Source organism: Molothrus ater, chromosome 5 (assembly GCF_012460135.2).
Source record: "Molothrus ater isolate BHLD 08-10-18 breed brown headed cowbird chromosome 5, BPBGC_Mater_1.1, whole genome shotgun sequence".
NCBI lineage: Eukaryota > Metazoa > Chordata > Aves > Passeriformes > Icteridae > Molothrus > Molothrus ater.
In genome coordinates, this window is record NC_050482.2 from 50,401,694 (window position 1) to 50,420,892 (window position 19,199).

Genomic DNA, 19,199 nt, shown 5'->3' on the forward strand with positions numbered 1-19,199 from the left:
AAGAGGGAAACCATGTCCTCAAAGATGCTGTCCTGGAGCAGGGCTGTCCAGGACCCTGTGCCTACAGCCACTGTTTGTGTTTTGCGTGGTCAGGGGCCTCTTCAGCCTCTGTCTTTGCTGCAGCAGAGTCTCCTCCTTCTCTCCCTGTCACTAAGAAGGGACCTTCTTAAAGCCTCTGAGATGCTGCTGGCCATGGAGACCCAAAAGAGGTTTCTTGGACAGGTTTCCCAGGATGCCTGTGCATTATCCTGGAGCCCTGTGTCCAGGTCCCTCCGTGTCCAGCTCCTGTCCCAGCATCACTCATCCCGGCAGGAAATCACCTGCTCTGTAGAGTGGGGAGGCAATGCCCCACAGCAAACATGCTGCACCAGCTGGGAGAGCCTGGTCCTTCCTCAGGGCGAGGTGTTAGCCCAGCACCCCAAATCCAGGTGGGAAAGAACCCTCTGACGGTAGTTATTTAATCTCTGTGCAGCAGCCTAGGAGGAGGATCCACCTCCTCGGGGGCACCTGGCGGCCCCAGCATCCCTTTCCCGCTGCCGATGGCTGCTCTGTCTCCCCCATGGCGGCTCCGCAGCTCTGAGCTCACATGCGAGGATGGGCTAAAGTAGGGAAAGCTGTTGGATCCTACCACGGAGTTACTGACTTCTCAGCTACAGACTGCATAGCAATCAGCGAGGGGGAGAGGCAGCCAGGGAAAGGGAGCGGAGCGCACGGGGAGGAAGAGTGTCAGGGAGAGGGGGGATCTGGGGACTAGAGCAGGGGGGCAGCAAGGGGCACGGGCACATAATGCCAGAGAAGGAGGGAGCCAGGCAGGAGGGGGAGACCTAAACCCGTCGCTGAGCCACGAAGGCACATCAGCACTCCGTGGGATGGACGCTCCTGGGAGCAAAAAAATTCTGAGAGGCAGAGGCAGAAGGAGAGCGCTGGCGTGGGCAGGGCAGAGTTAGGAGAGGAGCAGGTCGCAGCGGAGAAGTAGCTCTTCGGAGGGGAAAAAAATAAACCTAGGCTGGAGGCGAGCGAGGACTGCAGAGAGACTTCCCTGATTCCTCCGGTCCGGCTGAGGCATTTCATGGTGAGATGGAGAGAGCGGCCGCTTTCCCGTTCCTCTGATGCTGGCTCGGCACGGCTGGAGCCGGCGGCAGCCCTCGGCAGGACCCGGGTAAGAGGCGGTGCCGGGCGCGCTGCTCTCCTCTCCGGCAGGAGAGCGGGAAGGGCTTTTCTCCCTTAGGAAAATAATGTATTGTTTCATTTGCGTTCGCTCTGAGGAACAGCTATAAATATAACTTGGGGAGAGATGCGTGGCTTCGTGTGAGCGTGCCAGTGAATAATAAAGTTGCCTGGTGTGCATGGCGTATGCACGCACAGCTCCCGGGGCGGCCGCGGGCCGAGGGGCAGGGGTGGCTCCTGCCTCGAAACCTCCCCGGCTTCCCTCCCCGCCCCCTTGCCACCCTGACTTCGGTCCCTTTGCAGGTAACTTCTTCATTTTTTCAGTTCCCCGTGTTTTCTTAGTGTCTTCTAGCCCTGGGCTGGGTGTTGCTCACCTTTTGCTTCTCCTGCTCTGTGGATTCTTCTCTGTGCTGGTCCTGGCCAGTTCACACAGAAAAAGGCAGCTGGAGGCCTGCTCTCCAAGCCCTCAGGTGCAAATGGGGCTGAAGTGGATGTGTTTGTTCTCCTGCTGCCTGTGGAGCTTTTTGGGCTCCAGATTTGCCCCCCTTTCCCTTGCCTTCCACCTCTCCTAGTCCTGGCATGGCTGATCATGCCAGTGGTGGTCCAACACCCCCCCAGACTGGCACGGTGCAAAGGGTCTTCTGGCTGGTGGCTTTGGGTGAAGGAGCTCAGGAGGAAGCCATGAGCAAACTACCAGAGAAACTCTGCCTGTGCTCCCTGTTGGCAAGGTCAGCTTCCCCACCAGGGCAGGAGTGGGCAGGCAGGTTTGCATGGTGCTGGCAGATCACCTCGGACATCCCTGGCCCCTCAGCCCCCACGGCCCTCCCTCCTGGGCAAATAGCCTGGAGTCATCCAAATCCTTCTGGGAAGAGCCTGGAGTTACCTATCCCTGCTGCCCAGCCCTGGCTCCTTCGATGGATGGCACAGCAAACAGCAGCTCTGGGGCCTCTCCCTTCTCCCCTGCCTCCCCTTGGGGGGTGCTGTGAGGGGCAGACAGTGACAGTGGGCACAGGAACGCGTGGCAGAGGTGACGTAGCTCCAAGGCTACCTCCAACCCTGCTCTGTGCCCCCCCTGGCTTCTCAGGAGGAGCATCCACCTCCTCCCACAGGAGGTGGGAGGTGTGGAGATGAGCCCAGGGCTTGGGGTTACCCAGAGCCTGGGAGGGATCAGGCAGGTGCATGGGGAATACATCTTGGCAGAGACGTGGGAATGTGCCCCTTCTCCATTCACCACCAGAAGTGGCACCCACAGAAGCCTGAGACACCCCGGCAGTGTTTGCAGCCACTGAAAATAACAATCAATACAGGGCAAATATGTGCCTTAGGGGGAAGCATGAATCTGCTGGGGACAGGGAGTGGTGAGGAAAGGACAAATGGGGAGGATGGCCACAGAAAGGATAAGCTAGAGAGGGCTGATCTGGAGGAAAGTGGGTTCCCTCTCCTCCACCTTTTTTTTCTTCCATCTCTCCCTGTTTGGGTGCTAAGAGCAAGTGCCCCGACGTGTGGTGCTGGCAGTGGTCCTTGTCCCTTGAAGCCCCCCGCCATGGTTTGCAAGGAAAACCGGAAAGCCAGGAGGTGGCTGGGGAGGGATGGAGTTTCTTGGCAGGACCAGTCCCCACCGGCCCCTCCAGCCTCTCGGCCACCCCAAGCTCAGCCATCGGCCACGCCCGGGAAGCAGCCGCGTCCCTGGGGTGGTGTCAGTGGCGGGAGGGTGCCAGCAAGGGGCAGGAGGGCCCGGTGATGGATACCTGCGCCCGCTGACACCGGTGCGGAGCAGAGCGCAGCAGTGAGTGTCCCTGTGCCCTCGGCACGCCCCGCCGGCCCGCCCCGCTATTGCACTGGGCTGGCTCAGCCCGGCAGCGCGGCCCGCGATCGATGGATGGATGCTGGCGTCTCAGCAATCGATCCCTTACTCATCCACGCGGCTCCCAGCCTCCCGCTGGCGCTCGCTTTTCTGTGAATGGCACGGGCTGAGTGAAGCCGTCTGCGCTTGCCCCGCAACGCTGCGAAACTGAGTCAGGCTGAATTCCTGCTCCTTGACGTCAGTGCTCCTGTGCCCCTTACCAGGGCGGAGGGGCCTCACGGGGAACCCCCAGAGGCACCGGCACCGGTTGTCCTCGCCAGACAAGGTGGTTTTAACGGTGATGGTTGGGATTGGAGCCCCTTCTTGGGAGAGATGCTGATTCTCTGGCACTGGGGAGCCTGGGACAGGCAAGGGCTGCTTTTGAGCTGGTTCTCGCCCTCAGAGCTCTGAGGCTCGTTCTGCAGCAGTGAAGGTGGTGCCGTGGCACGGGCTGCTGAGGGATGGGAGTTGGCTGCAATGTGACCCTGTTCCCGTTGCCCCACAGATCCATGCACCTCCGTGCCTGTCTTCCTGGGAGCCTGGCAGCAGGCAGCTTGCTTCAGGGACAGTTCTGGCATTCACCCCCTGGTTTATCTGGGGAGGAGATGCCCACCATCTCCTGGCACCAGCCATGCTGGCCCAGCAGCCCCACCGCTGCTCTTACTGGAAATCAGGGACTGGAGGGTGGAGACCAAGGCGCCCTCCAGCCCGGCACCTCCCCACGCCGCCAGCCAGGGGCTCCTGCCGCCACCCTGCCCACGCCCCTGCCACCATGGCAGTGGGTCTGCCCCTCACAATCTGGACGGCTGTTTTATTTCTATGGCAACATTTCTCCTGAAACACTTCAGAGGAAGCCTGGTGCTGTTCTATAATGAGGGAAGCAGCGTCCCCCATTCTGTCCCCTGCAAAAGGCTCAGAGAAACGACCCTGACACATCTCCCCACCTCCTTCCCTCCCTGGCAAGCGGTACCAGCACTGGTACAAAGAGCTGCTGGCCTGGTCCCAGCTGCCTCTCTGCTTCCTGTTCTCCTTTCCCTGCCTTCAGCTTCGCTCTCCCCTCTCCTCTCGCCGGCTCCCTTTCTGCCGGCAGCCTGCTAAAGCACCCGCGCAGACTGACCGGCTGAAAGGAGCCTTAGAGCAGGTGGATGTCGAAAGTGACTCTGCTCTAGAGGAGGGCAGAGCCCCGGGAGAGCTCTATAAATCGGCCCCACCAGCAGCATGGTGAGTGCGGGGCTGAAGGGCACCGGGGATCCCAGGGCAGACCGGCGCTTCACCCCTCGGAAAAGCTCGATGGCATTATGAAGAGGCGGTGCCTGCCACGGGACCAGACACAGCGGCCCCACAACTCCTCTCCTCTCCCGTTCCCGTTGTTCCCAGCACCAAGAAACAGCCTCGTGTCCGGGCGGCGGTGAGCAGGCAGAAGTTGCGGGCAGCGCCGAGCGCCAGCAGGCGACAGGCAGGTGAGCAGGCAGGATCCCGGCGGGAGCCACTGTCGCAGCCCGGAGGAGCAGGGCTATGACAGCCACCCGTGGTGATGGCAGGGGGGTATCGCAGTCCTGGCAGTGTGCAGATGCAGCCGCCGTGTCCCCCGAGCACCGCTCTGCCCCAGCGATGGCAGACCTGTGGGAGAGCTGGGGGTAGGGAGCGGGCAATGTACTCCGTACTGCGTGAGCTGGGCAGCACTTAGGCTTGACACCCTCCAGATGTGCTTGTTAAACCTGATGGATCAAGCCGCAGGAATAGAAGTCAGCAAACCTGTAGTGAAATACTTGATCCTCTTTCTGTAGGAATGCGGTTTTGCAGCTTACCTGGGGTGCTCCCTGTGCTCCGTTTCTGGTGCCTAGCAGGCATGGCTGAAAGGGGACCAGCTGGGGCCCTTTCAGGAGGCTTCTGGCTCTACTCAGCTCCCTGTTAGCCCAGCGACAAGGGGGGTGAAGGGAAATGTTTTTCCCTGTCGCTGATGGGTTAGTGCTTAGCAGCCAGGCCAGGCTGGGAACTCAGCTGTCCTGCAGCAGCTGGGTGCGGAGAAGTGGCTGCAGCCACTCTCGATCAGGGACTCGGTGCAGAGCAGGCTTTGCCCTGGTTATTGCTCATCCTTGCTGCTGACACTGTTGTTATCATCATTCATAAACTATTTGCAGGCACCTGCCTTGCTGGGTGCTTGGCAGAGTCACCGGCAGTCCATCCCTGCCCTGTCAAGACCAGAACTGCAGCAGGCAGGCAGATGATGTAAGCCACTCCTGCTCCCCTTTTCCTGCACACCGATAATTATCCTTGTCCCCTGAGTAGCCAAAAGCCATCAAGACATCCCACATGTGCTGAAGAGATGCTGAAGGGATGCTGCTGGGAATGGCCTTACATCAGGGCTCCCACAGGGCAGGACGCCCAGTGAAGGGAGTTCCAGGGATGCAGAGATTAGTGAAGACATCCTTTGCACTGTGCACTTGTGCTGGGAAGCTGGAGGAGGTGACCTGAGTGCATTGCATCTGCCTGGGATGTGGGGACCTCAGGGACACCCCAGAGCCTTCAGTTTTTCAGCTTTTGCAGGTTTTGCACCAACCCTTTGGGGTCTAGTTTTGGCGGCAGATTGCTGGGGGTATGTCAGTCCCTGTGTTTCCTCGGGAGCAGGTGGAATGCAGTCTGCACCCTGGCTGCTACAAAAGCTGGGTTCCTTTTTGGCCAATTACACTACCCCGGGAAGGCCAGGGCCCTTCTGAGCATTTAATTTTTCCTGTGATGCCAGCCACAGAGAATAACACCCACCTTCCTCACTCAGCGAGAAAAAGCAGGGGCTTCTCCCCAGCTGCCACTCCAGCAGCATCCTCTCCTTACAATCCTGCTCAGTCCAGCCCCCAGCCCCTGTGTCGTGTACCCCCAGCCCCATTTTGGCCAGAGAGGAGTGGGTGACTGCCGGTGCCAGTCCCAGCAACCCCACCATGGGGTATCCCCCACCTAGTCTGAGATCCTGGGGGCAGGCAGCTGCTCTCGCAGCGCCATTGTCTGGACGGTGCAGCCGCAGCAGGGATCGCTGGGGCGGTGTGGGAGCAGGCGGGAGGTGATGCTGTCACCTTTCTGTGCCTCTTCCTGACTTTGTCATCCTGGGGACCTTTGTGCGGTTCCCATTTTTATCTGTTTTTTCTCCCTCTCACTCTTTCTCTCCTTCTCTCCTTGCTTTCTTTTCTCCCCCTCCCATCAGCATGTGGGCTGATCACTGCTCAAACTTTTAATTCAGATGGTAATTGGAATAATAATACGGGCAGAATCCTTCTGGCTCCGTTGCTGCAGCTGGCTTCAGGGAGCTATGAATAGCTCTGAGTCACACACTGAGATGGTTTAACTTCAAATCATTTTGTTTTGTTTTCATATTACCCATCCTCAGGCTCCAGAGCTTCACAGGGGGAAAAAATATCCCCCCTTCTCACTCCACTCCAAAATATAAACCGGGCAGAGGCACATGAATAAAATCCTCTTTTGGAGAGGGAAACTGGTCAGCGGATCATGCCTTGAGGGGCAGATGGGGACTGTTGGCACCTGATCTATTTATAATTATTGAACGAAAAGGCAGAAGTGTGTATATAAAAATGGTATAGAGTTGATTACAGCTTCCTCCCCTCACCTTCCATATGTCAGTTGCTTTTCTAATATGGTAAAACTCTCCTGCACGGTGACTGTGCCTTGGCGTGTGCCCGTGCAGCGCCTGGCAGCCTGCCCTGCCAGCACGGAGCAGCGAGAGCTCGGCCGCTGGCTCTCGTGGCAGGACAGCCCCTCACGGCACAGAGCTGCCCCCTGAGCCCCAGCATGAATCCTGGGAATATTCCTGAGGAATAGGAGAAGAGATGGAGTTACAAAGAGGATGGAGAGGACACACTAAGTGCTGTGGGTCTGCAAGGCTCTGCTAAAAGGCAGAGAGGTCCCTCCTCAGCTGCGGGTGTTTCCGCCCCGACTCCCCAAGAGGCGAGAAGTTGGTCTGCCGTGCTGTCAGCGTGCCGAGCTGGCAGCCTGGGCTGTGGATGCTGCTCCCGAGCCAGCCGGTGGCAGGGACAAAGGCACAAAGCGGAGCGCGACCAGCGGCTGCGATATTGACCACAGACAGGAGAGAAGCATTTGCCAGACAACTCCCGATAAAGCAAAGACTGAGAGTGTAAAAATACCCTGGGATTTTTCCATCGTTGTCGCTCACAGTGTATGTCCCAGAGCACCAGATATGGTTGTTATAAAAAGAGAAGTGGGGGAGTGCTTTAGCGTGGACTTTTCTGTTCTGTTTCATGAGACTCTTCCATTGCAAATTTAAGGAAGGATTGACAGTATATGATCTACTCTGGCAGGGGCTGGAGAAAGACTGGGACGTGCGAGGCACTGCACTGTGTACAGGGGATGGAGCAATGGAGGTATTGCCCCGGCACCAAGCACTTTGACCTCATTATGCTGCAGATCCCTTGGAAAGGGACAGCAGCAGTGCAGCCCCACGTGCCTGCTCAGGGCCAGAGCAGAATTGGGGTGGCAGCGTGGGCTGGTGTGATGGCTTGTGCTGCTGGAGCACGGTGTCACACGGGAAGGAGGAGATGACTGCAGCACCGTGGTGGTGTCCCTGGCATTGCTTAATCTAAGACACGGGAGGGATTGGGAAAGAGGGAAGGGTAGCACAAGCTTTGGGGCAGGAGGCAGCTGCTGGCCCCTGGAGGCCCATTTGGCTGGCTGTTTCAATGCTGCAAGGCAGTGGCTGTGACATCCATGCTGCAGCAGCTTTCAAAAGTGCTTGGGGGGCTTCTGCAGGCCATGAAATTCATGTGTGTTCATGTACACCCAGGACAGGCAGCAGAGGGATGAGGAGGCTTCTGTCCAGGCTGCAGCCTCCAGCCTAGCCTCTCTTCTTGCTGCACCCACCAGCTTTGTTTCATACCACTCCATAGGAATTGCCACTGACTCTGCAGCTTCCTCCTTCACATGTGGGTCTCAGGAGCAAGCTCCAAGAAATGCCCTCAGACATGCTCTGGACTCGTGTCTCTGTCCTCAGCCAGGCTTTCCTCCTCCTTGTCCATGTGACAGGCAGCTGCCTGTTCAGGATATGAATATAATCCCCTTCTGCCGGAGGCACCTCTGAGCCTTCCCCTTTCATTCCATTTCTGTTTCAGGTTTCCAAGTGGCAATGGGACCTTTTCACAGCCATTTGAACTACGTTTGCATAGGGTTTGGGCTCCTGGCAAGCCCCCAGGCCTTGCCAAGCTGGTGGCATTGATTTTGCCAGCAGGGACATCGGTGGTGGCCCTGGCCCACCGGCTGCTGAGGAGGGACAGTGACCGAATGTGGCAGCAGTGCCCAGCCCAGGCGTTTCTTGCCTGCCTGTCTGTCCTTCCCATGGCGGCACCACGCGCTGTGGGGGTGTGTTGGGGTGGAAGTGGGAAACGTGTTTATTTTTGTTCGTCTCCTGGCTCGTGCCGCTCTGAGTTTGTGGCACTGGGTATTACTAACACTTCCCTGTGCCAGCTGGCAGCAGGGATGAATCAGATTGGCAGCACCACAGTGTGGACCCTGCACTGCCCGCTCAGCTTAGACGGATGCCTGTGGCCAAAGTGCCGGTGATGTCTCCTGCCCCTGACCAGGGTCAGCCCCAACCAAGTGCCAGTGGCTTGGTGGAGATGTCTCCGTACCCTGTGGGACAGGGCTGTCCCCTCTGGGCCATGCTGCCTGCCCAGACTAGATTGTTCCTGTCCCTCCTTTATGCTGGAGGTCTCAGGTGGCTTCATGAGCTGCTCACTGGCAGCATCCCCAAGCTGGGGTCAGCTCTACACCAGGAGGACAGCTTATCCTCATGCTGCCAAAATCACCTTTTGCAGCTGCTGTGGTTTAACGCCAGCAGGCAACTTAACTATCACACAGCCCCCTCTCTCCCTCCCACTGCCCTCATCCACAGTGGGGAGGGGAATCAAAAAGAAAAGGTAAACTTTGTGGGGTGAAATAAAAACAATTTAATAATTGAAACAAAATATAACAATAATAAACATGTTATTATTATTATTATTATTATTATTATTATTATTAATAATAATAATAATAATAATAATAATAATAATAATAATAATAATAATAATAAAACAGTAATAGTAATAATAAGCACAGAGAGAGAGAATAAGAGGATCCAAGAGAAACACGTGATGCACAACCCCATTACTCACCACCCAATGACTGATGCCCAGCACGTCCCCAGGCATTCATCAGCCCCTTCCAGTTAAATCTCCCAGTTATATTCTGGGCATGATATTCTGTGGCATAGAATATCCCTCTGGCTAGTTTGGACCAGCTGTTCTGGCCATGCTCCCTCCTGGATTCCTGTGCAACTCCTCAGTGGCAGAACATGAGCAACAGAAAAGTCCTTGTCTTGGAGTAAGCCACTACTTAACAACAGCTCCAGCAAATCTGTGTTATCAGCATTATTCTCATACTAAGTCCAACACTGTGCTGGCTACTATGAAGAAAATTAACTCAGTCCTAGACAGAATCAGGACAGCAGTTGATTGCTTCCTCCCCCTCCCCTGCTTCTGACAACTCAGCACACATGGAACTTGATGACATCACAGACCTTGGAATGTTGGTGGTTCCAGGTGTCCCCAGAGCCAAGATGCAGAGGTTTGTGGCTCTCCTCTCCCTCCTGAACACCTCCTGATCCTGATGTTCTGAACAGAGGGATTTTGGTGGCCACAACAGGCACTGCTGAGGCTGCAGAAGGTGGCACACAGCTTGCCAGCGTCAACAGCTTGCATGGCCTGCACTCCAGGAACACAATTTGGATTCTCCTTTTTACTGCAGCTGAGAGCATCTTGAAAAACGTCGCAGTCATTTCGCATCTTTGGGCTAATGATGATGGTCTACCCAGAATCTCAAGGCTTGCAAGGTTGTGATGGCAATGATGGTGGTGATGGTGACAGTAAAGAATCAGGGAACTCCTGCCATTCTGACGTACCTTCACCCTTGTGCAAGAGCAGGAACAGCACAGATGAAAAGAAGACAGAGGATCTGGGAAAACCCACATTTTTCGTAACTCCTGGGGACTCTCACATGGTGAAAGATAAACAGGTGGGGTGGGCCAAGCATGCGCTGGAGCTTGAGAAGGAAGATCAGGAGCTTCAGGAACCATTTTACAAAGACATGGGAATGTCTGGCAGATTGGATGGAGATGAGGAGCCCAGCCCAAGCTACCACCTTCCTGGGCATCAGAGGTTGCCTGCCCCCCTAAAGGCCGGTACAGCACCAAGTGGCTTCCATGACTCTTTCCAGCACAGCTCAGGCTGGCACTTGGGGGCAGAGGCCACTGCCACACAGGCCCATGCCAGTGACCATTTTGTGAGACATCCAGAGAGCACCATGGGAGCGGAGCCCCATGCGCTGCGCAGGGAGGATGGTGAGGACGTCAAGGACAGAGAGTCCCTGCCCATGCAGCCAACCTACGACTCGCTGTGGCAGGAGAACAGCATGCTCAGATCGGAGAACGAAATGGTCAGGAACGCGAACATCATGCTTGCAGAGGAGAACTTCGCAATCAAGCAGGAGTTCAAAGAGCTCAGGAAGGACTGGGCTGTGCTCATGGCTGAGGACATCATGATCAGGGAGGAATACGACGTGCTCAGGGAGCATTATGACAGGCTCAGGGGTGAGAATGATGCACTCAGGAAGGACAATGCCATGGTCAGGAGAATGTTCCAGACCTTCCAGAACAACTTGAAGAGACAGGTGTGCATGGTGGCGAGCCTGCAGGATCAGCTGAAGGCCAGCAAGGCTGAGCGAGAGAGGGAAGTCCAAGAGCTCCAATCCTTAGTCCAGAAGACTGAGTGTCATCTTCAGATAATGACCCAGCGGGCTCTGAATGCCGAAACAAACACAGAGAGCCTGAAGCAGGAGATCTTTACTCTCCATGTACAGCTGGAGAGATGCAAGCTGGGGAATGAAAACCTGGGAACAGGCTGGCCTAGAAGCAGTGAAACAGAATTTAGACTTCACCAGGCAAAACCCCCACAAGCTCATAATGGGCAAAGATGTAGTTCCTGCCTCGGAAATGCTGCCCATTGTTACTGAGGTCCTCAAATCCACCAGAAAAATTCTCAAATTTTAATCAGAGAAAGACCTATGAGCGCAGTTCTGTGTGAGTTTTATGGATCTGTGCACAGTCCGAAGCCATCGTTCTCCCACTTGTAACCATTTACTGCAAATAAAAGCATTCACTTTCCCATTCTCAAATGTGTGCTCAGACTGGTAGCCTTCATCCTTTATGGAGATACTTTCCTTGTGATTAGGTACCAGTTGCAGGTACTGATGTGACTTTAGCTGCTGATACTCTGTTCGGGCACTGTGGAGCTAGGAGCAAAGGCTGCCCAGGCTCTGAGCTGCACGGTCCAGCCATGGTGGACTCTGCAAGAGGCTCTGCAACAGCTCTGGTTGACATGAGCTTCCATGTGGGAGCCAGGAGGAAGCACAGCACCAAAGGATGCAGTGCTCTTACACAGTGTGCTCATCCCACCCCATAGCATAGCTGTACCAGCCTGAACTGGAGATGAACAAAGCCCTTGTATTTCATCTTTCTCCTTTGCCCCTATTTGGGAAGGGGGGAAAGGTGAGGAGCAAAGATCCAGGTGTTGCTGCACACGGCTTCGCAGAGGGCCTTAGGTCCTCCTCCCTTTCTTTTGGAGCTGGCTGCTGCCTGGGCCAGAAATCCAAAATCTCTAGAAATGGTGCACCTGTTTCTGCAGCTGGAGAAAGAGAGTTGTTGGTTGTAGAAACTTTCAGGAAATTGTGAATTACTCATATGTGTGATCTGTGACAGGGCCTTCCCTGTGTTATCGGGGTCAGTGCAGGCTGAGGATGAGCTTGGCATATCCAGGCTGGCTGAGAATGATGCCGGTTGAAAAGGATGCCTTTCCTCTCCTGGCTGGGGCTGGCACAGAGGGTTGTACCTAAACTGCCCACCTTTGCCATCTCCCAAAGCCATGTGGGACCCTGCAGTCTGAACTCAACATGCAATCGCTCTGGTCAGCTTTATCCCAGCAGGACCATCTGTGGGTATGAAGTGACCTCTCTCCATCACATCAACATTTCTGATTAACTTAGGTTACCAGCCCCAGGGTCTGCTATAGGTTTACCCATCTGGACAGCAAAAATTCCTGGCCAAACCAACTTCATGAAGACTTGGATGTTGCAGGGTAATGAGGTGGTGGGAGCTGGCAGAGTTCAGTGTCAAAGTGCTTTTTCCTGATGGAGATTTTTTGGCAGCTGGTCCCTTTTGTCTCTGTGTGGTGAGTTGTGGACTACAAGGTTGTTTTCTTCTACTGGTCTCATAATACCCTTGGTCTGAACACCCATGTTTTCATTGCTGCAGAGCTTTAACTGCCTCAGTAACTGAGTAGTCTCCATCCCATCAGAGGTGATGTCTTGAGCTCCCTTCTTGCTGCTCTCCAGCTCTGGTCCTAACTGGGGAAAGCTGGTGGGCACCTCTGGCCATGTGCAGCCCCATTCTGGGGCACTGATGATGGGACAAGGATGGTTCTCACAGCTTTTCCATCCTAGGCAACATCATTTGCTGTTCCTCTCTCCTGTCCATGCACAACCATTTGGAAGCTGCTCTAAGCCTTACATTTGATCCCAAAATCCTTGTATTTTTTCCCATATCTGGCAACCAGTGGCTGTTCATTGGTGAGGCTGGGAGGAAATAGATTAGCTGGCTCTGTCTGCATTCACACTCAGCACTGGCTGCTGTAATCCAAAGGCCACAGTGCAGGATTAGCATGGGTGTACAAAGCCCTTCCTAATCTGTGAGTCATTACCCCCTCAGTGCATTTCCCTTCCCAGCAGCTCTGGGCAGGTGGAATAGGTTGGCTCTTGAGTCTTTGGCTTCACCATCCTTCCATTCTGGGAGGACTGGGCTGGGACATCTGCTGGACATCCTCCCAGGACTCTGCTGCTGAGCTGCTCCTTGGATGCTGTACACAGGGCATGTCACAAGGTTTGTTTCCTCTAACTGTCTTCTCTTTGGCTACCCCTGAGCCCTTCCTTTCTGTCAGTTCTTTTGGGCTCTACTCATTGCTTCCCTTCTTTTATTTGAAACAGGGTGTTCTGCACACCCTGGAAAAAATCCCCTCAGAGTTAGGCTGGGCTGACAGGGATCCCTTAGGGCTGCTGTGCATTCCTGTGCTTTGTTAGTCCTTGTGTGAGAGGTACTTAACCTGGCTCAGCTCTCGCCCCGTGTAAGCTCTGATATTAATATAATGGCTCAGGGCAAGGGCCCTGTGAGCGGCTCAGCTGCTGTGCCCTTGGTCTGGAGACGGTGACCGGCCGGCCCTGCTCCTCTGCTGGCTGGGGAACGTGGGGTCTGCAGGCTGTGCACCCAGTCTGCACCACCAGCTCCTCACCTGCGGGCTGTGCACCCAGTCTGCACCACCAGCTCCTCACCTGCCCAAGCCAGGCTGCAGCAGGTGCCCCAAGGACACCTCCCAACGCTCCCTGAGCAAAAGGCTGGGAGCCTGTGCCCGCTGCTCCAATGGCTGCTAGTCAAAAATCTGACTGGGTTTTGCTTTGTCCTTCCCTGCCAGGTGCGTGCCCAGGAGCAATCGCAATGGCAGTGCTGGTCCCAGCTCACCAGAGGTGAAACCTGGAGCTGCCCAGTCCCACGTGAGTGCTGCTGCATGAGCTCCCACGGCCTGGCAGCTCCCACGGCCCCCTGACACCCGATGACTGAGCGAGCCATGGGCAGCGTCCGAGTCAATCGGTGAGTAACCCTCCTCTCAAGACCTGCTGCTTCCCTGAGTGACCTGGCTCCTCATCTGGCCCCTCAGACCCTAAATTCAGACTGCCTTTTGATATATTTTTCTCAAATTACCTGTCAGCGGCTTTCCTGTTCTAAGGAATGACTCCTCTCTCCTCCTCCAACCCAAAACATGCCATATGTAGGGGTAGTGCTTGCAGGAATACTATGGAGGAGAAGCAAAGCACTGCAGTGCTGCTGGACCAGAAATTACAGATTCCAGCAGCACTGCAGAAGCCACATGTTCCCAGGAATCACAACTCCAGCCACCAGTGCTGTCCTTGCTGTGAGATGGAGGCCCATTCTGGAGGACTCCAGCTAACATGTCAACACCACAGGGTAGGAAGGAGAGACTCCCAGGGTCCTGTGAGGCTGCAGCTGGTCAGGCATGAGGGCAGAGCAGTCTGTGCTTCAGTTCACTCTCTTGGTTTCCTCGGTGGTCAGAGCACCATCTACCACCACATCTTTAAGGAGTATCTGCAAGTGTCACGGGATCACATGAGGGGCAGTGTCGTGAGGGAGGGCAGCCAGAGGGGGAAAGGTCTCCCAGAAAATGTGTGTGTAGCTTCTGCCAAGGAAACTGCCACTGCTTTGGCTGTTGATTTCCAAATTACACCTTTGGCTTTGGATAAGAGATGCTGGAAGACACACATGTTGCTGTGGCAACAGAATTGTCCTGAGGCAGGAAGTGTATAAACATTGTCACCATACACCATGAAATCAGTGAGCAGAGCAGAGGAGAAAATAGAAACTCCCAGCCTTGTATTATATGAGGGCCAAAACGTGGTCAGGCCGCGGGTGCTTGCTCCCAGGCTTCCTGGCTGTGCCAGCTGCTGTCAGGTTTCAAAGCCTTGTATCCCTCCTCACCATAAAGGCTGGAAGGTACCTCAAGCTACAAGCTGCTTCTGCTTTGCTGCCCTGTCAGGACCTTGCTAGATTCATCCTCCAGGCAGCAACACTCAGCAAACATTACAGCGGATGTCTACCAGCTTGGTCAGGTTGGCACCATGGTGCAATAATCACTGACATGTGCTGTTGTGAGATCCTACAGGGTGGTACTGCTCCCCTGCGAACCACCCATGCCTCCTGCCCTTGCTGTCTCGGTGGTTGCTGTTACCCTTTGTGTATTCCTGATGGAACTGCCTGTTTCTTCTGTTCCCAGGTACAGCATTGTCTCCACCGAGGAGGATGGACACAAGGTCTCTACGCTGGGCAGCATGAACGGGCACAGCCGGAACGGCAAGGGCCATGCTCCCCGGCGGAAGCACCGCAACCGCTTCGTGAAGAAGAACGGCCAGTGCAACGTTTACTTTGCCAACCTGAGCAACAAATCCCAGCGCTACATGGCCGACATCTTCACCACCTGTGTGGACACGCGCTGGCGGTACATGCTGATGATCTTCTCTGCCGCCTTCCTGGTCTCCTGGCTCTTCTTCGGCTTCCTCTTCTGGTGCATCGCCTTCTTCCACGGTGACCTCAATGCACCGGCGGTGGCAGGTAGTCCCTCTCTGCTCAAGCCCTGCATCATGCACGTGAACAGCTTCCTGGGGGCTTTTCTTTTCTCAGTGGAGACACAGACAACCATCGGGTACGGCTTCCGCTGCGTGACTGAGGAGTGCCCGCTGGCCATCATGGCAGTTGTGGTGCAGTCTATCGTGGGCTGCGTGATTGACTCCTTCATGATTGGCACCATCATGGCCAAGATGGCAAGGCCCAAGAAGCGGGCCCAGACCCTCCTCTTCAGCCATCATGCCGTCATCTCCGTGCGGGATGGCAAACTCTGTCTCATGTGGAGGGTGGGCAACCTGAGGAGGAGTCACATTGTGGAGGCCCATGTCCGAGCCCAGCTCATCAAACCCTACATGACGGAGGAAGGGGAATACCTCCCCCTGGACCAGCGGGACCTAAATGTGGGCTACGATGTGGGTCTGGATCGTATATTTTTGGTCTCACCCATTATTATCGTTCATGAGATTGATGAGGAGAGCCCCCTCTATGGGATTGGCAAGGAAGAGCTGGAGACGGAGAATTTTGAGATTGTGGTTATTCTGGAGGGGATGGTGGAAGCCACAGCCATGACCACACAGGCACGAAGCTCTTACCTTGCTAGTGAAATCCTTTGGGGTCATCGCTTTGAACCGGTTGTGTTTGAGGAGAAGAACCACTACAAAGTGGATTACTCGCGCTTTCACAAGACATACGAGGTAGCTGGCACACCTCGCTGCTCAGCCCGGGAGCTGCAAGAGAGCAAGATGACCATCCTACCTTCTCCACCACCTCCCAGTGCCTTCTGCTATGAGAATGAGCTGGCACTTGTCAGTCAAGATGAAGATGAAGATGATGATGAAGTGGGTGTAGTGTTAGGGGGCAACACCAAGGAGGAGGGAGGTATCATCCAGATGATGGATTTTGGAAGCCACCTGGACCTGGAGCGGCTCCAGGCAACTCTGCCTCTAGATACAATCTCATACCGCAGGGAGTCAGCTATCTAACTCCTCCAGCCTCCCCGTTCCACACCCGTTGCCCAGTCTCCTCTGTTCCGTACCCATACACTGGATAAGTCCTTTCACCACCAAATAATGCCTCCCATGATTGCCTCTCAGCCCCCAGATACACCAAGGCCTGGAGCTGCTCAGATACACTCCATTTCTCATGAGGTTCTAATGCCTGGGAGAGGAGTGAGGATACGCTGCTCTTTCTGGGTGTGCAGCTTGGGCTAGAACCCCTCTCCTGCCCCGAGACAGGAGGGCAGCAGGCCTGGTTTCTTGTCTCTGGAGAGGTGGCAGGAGTCCCTGCCTTCGGTGGACAGACTGGGACCCACAGCAAGTGTTTCTGCTGCTGAGGCAACAGCAGACTTTCTGTCACCTCTCACTGTGGGTAGGCCCCATGGCTGTCAAGGGTCATCGTCGTCACTGGGAGAGGAGCAACACCTAAGCACTGACCAGATGAGGATAGAAGGGAGAATTTGGGACTATTGGAGGGAGCGGGGAAGGATCTCAAGGGAGGAGTTTACTTGCATGTTTGTTGCTTGTTGCACATGATTTTGTATATAAAAGAGAAGGAGAACTGAAATAGATTTTTCACGGCAAATGCCAAGCTAGGAGACAAGGACGTTCTACACAGGCTGCTCTGCACTCTCCTTGGCTTTCAGTGTCTGTCACCTCCAGAAGCAGCTCGGCTCCATGGACTCAGATCCAGTTCTCCCAGTCCTCTTGAAAAACATGTCCAGCTCCTCTCCTGAGATACTGGCAGAGGAGGCAGGGCCCTGTGCTTACCACACTCAGACTGCTCCCTGGCACAGCACAGCTGGGATGACAGACAGGTGACCTGACTGGACAGCAGACCCTCCACTTGCTCCTTTTGCCTCCTCCATTCTTCTCCCTGATGCCATCCGCTGTAAAACAGAATTTGTAACTATTTATTTTTAATAAAGCCTAATATCCCAAGGGGAGGTTTGGAAGCAAAGGACAGACTCCACAGCTGCAGCCTGGTATAGAGACTGATGAGGGTTATTAGGGCTGGTGTTTGCTATTTGTATGGCATTGGACCTTGGAAGCTCCATCACGAGGGCTCTCTTGTTCTGGGCCTCTCTGGTAAAGACCTATAACAAGAGGCTCAGAGAATTTGCTCAGGGAGAAGGTCATACAAATGTGTGTATGGAGGGAATAATCTGCATTAAAATTGCCAGTAGGATTGGCCAAGCAATACTATTTGCTTTGGGCATTGCTCTAGATTCAAAAACCCCATGAAAAAATCCAAAGTGTCTCTTTGTGCTAGAGGCAAGTGAAGGGAGGATGAGGGAAAACATCAACCAAAGCTAGACCCCTAACATCACTTTGTTGTCATTTTACAAATGAGGTGAAAACATGATGAGCATTTTCCTTCAGGAGTAGCAGAATCACCCCTTCAAAACTGCAGATGATATGAGGACAGAAAAACAAACGGGGAGCTCAGGAAGCTGCTGTGGGCACCCAGTAGCTGTGCTGTGGTGGGGAATAGCTGAAGAAGTTATGTCCCACCTAATCCCTGATCTACAAAGCAGAAAAAAGCATATCAACTTGGAATTAGTTCAAGAGGCAAAAGGAAGAGGGGAAGAAGCAGAAGGACAGGGAAAGAAATAGGAGGACTGAGAGGAAGAAGCAGACACAGAGGGCAGATGGTGAAGATGGAAGGGGAAAAGAGGAAGAGAAAGTGAGGTTATATGGAAGTGCATTTGAGAAAGAGCATAAATAGATTCACAAGATGTGTCTAGGCCCAGACATGGTCATTTCTCATCTTAGGATGTAGGTTTTGTGGGGGAACAGCTGTCCTGCCTGGGTGTGCTCCATTCACTGGAATAATTCCATTCCCAGAATAATTCCATTCCCCAACACCCTCTGGGCCCAGCCATGGAGCCAGTTTTCTACCCAATGAACAATGCACCCATTCCATTTCTCCAGGCAGCCAGTTTCTCCAGGACAAATGCTTTGGGAGACAGCGTCAAAGGCTTAACTGAAGTGCAGGTAGACATCATCCATAGCCTTGCCCTCATCCACTAGGCAGGTCTCTTTGTCATAGAGGGAGATCAGGCTGGGCAAGCAGGACCTGACTTTCCCAAACCCATGCTGGCTGGGCCTGATTCCTGGGTTGTGCCACATGTTCTGTATGATGGCAAGGTGAAATGCTCCATGACCTTTCCTGGCACTGAGGTCAGGTTGATGGGCCTGTAGTTCTCAGATCCTCCTTCCAGCCCTTTTTGTAGATGGGTTTCACACTGGCTAACCTCCAGTCACCTGGGACCTCTCTGGCCAGCCAGGACTGCTGATAAATGATGGAAAGTGGCTTGGTGAGCTCTTCCACCAGCTTTCTCAATGTTCTTGGGTGGATCCCATCCAGCTCTGCAGACTTGGGAGTGTCTAAGTGGTGTAGGAGGTCACTGAGCATTCCCTCCTACATTACGGGGCTTCGTTGTGTTCCCTGTCCTGTCTTCCAGCTCAGGGCATGGAGTACCCCAAGGACAACTGGTCTCACTGTGAAAGACTGAGGCAGAGAAGGCATTAAGCACCTCAGCCTCTACCTCGCTGCTGCAGTGATCCTCGGCTCCAGAGCCCATCTGCCAGAGCAGTTTGCCTCAAAGCCTACATTGAAATGATGGATCCACTGGATTTTGAGAGGCCTCCATCCCTCCTGGTTCTGCTGGTGCTGAGGCAGAGCTGCCTCTTCTCAGAGCTCCAATGCTACCCACTTGGGAACTGGGGTGCCTCTCTCGCACTAAATTCAAGAGTTTGCTGGTATAGGAAATGAAGTCACCCCCTCCTTTCATTATTTACTTATTTTCCCCTGGGGGAATAAGCAGGGGCTGGTATTGACCTGGCTTTTAATACAGCTTTCAGAGTCGTGTGCCTGCCACTGGCCATGGAAACA

At 54.5% G+C, this 19,199-nt stretch overlaps 1 protein-coding gene across 3 annotated transcripts; it reads left to right on the top strand.

Annotated features, from left to right (window-relative positions):
* Window positions 1–806: 806 nt before the first annotated feature.
* On the top strand, window positions 807–17,503 carry KCNJ4 (potassium inwardly rectifying channel subfamily J member 4). 3 transcript variants are annotated; one of them, XM_036401017.2, is made up of 3 exons: window positions 807–1,159; window positions 13,585–13,760; window positions 14,959–17,503. In XM_036401017.2, the coding sequence occupies exons 2-3, from the start codon at window positions 13,723–13,725 to the stop codon at window positions 16,286–16,288; spliced, it is 1,368 nt and encodes a 455-aa protein (XP_036256910.1). In that variant the 5' UTR covers window positions 807–1,159; window positions 13,585–13,722; the 3' UTR covers window positions 16,289–17,503. The 3 variants fall into 3 exon arrangements, with proteins under 3 accessions (XP_036256910.1, XP_036256911.1, XP_036256912.1); XM_036401018.2 differs by lacking the exon at window positions 807–1,159 and adding an exon at window positions 3,854–4,470; XM_036401019.2 differs by lacking the exon at window positions 807–1,159 and adding an exon at window positions 11,080–12,998.
* Window positions 17,504–19,199: the final 1,696 nt, after the last annotated feature.

Coding starts and splice junctions, on each gene's coding strand:
- KCNJ4 (XM_036401017.2), top strand. CDS start 13,723: ATGACTGAGCGAGCCATGGGCAGCGTCCGAGTCAATCG. Junction 13,761..14,958: donor GGCAGCGTCCGAGTCAATCG/GTGAGTAACCCT, acceptor TTCTGTTCCCAG/GTACAGCATTGTCTCCACCG.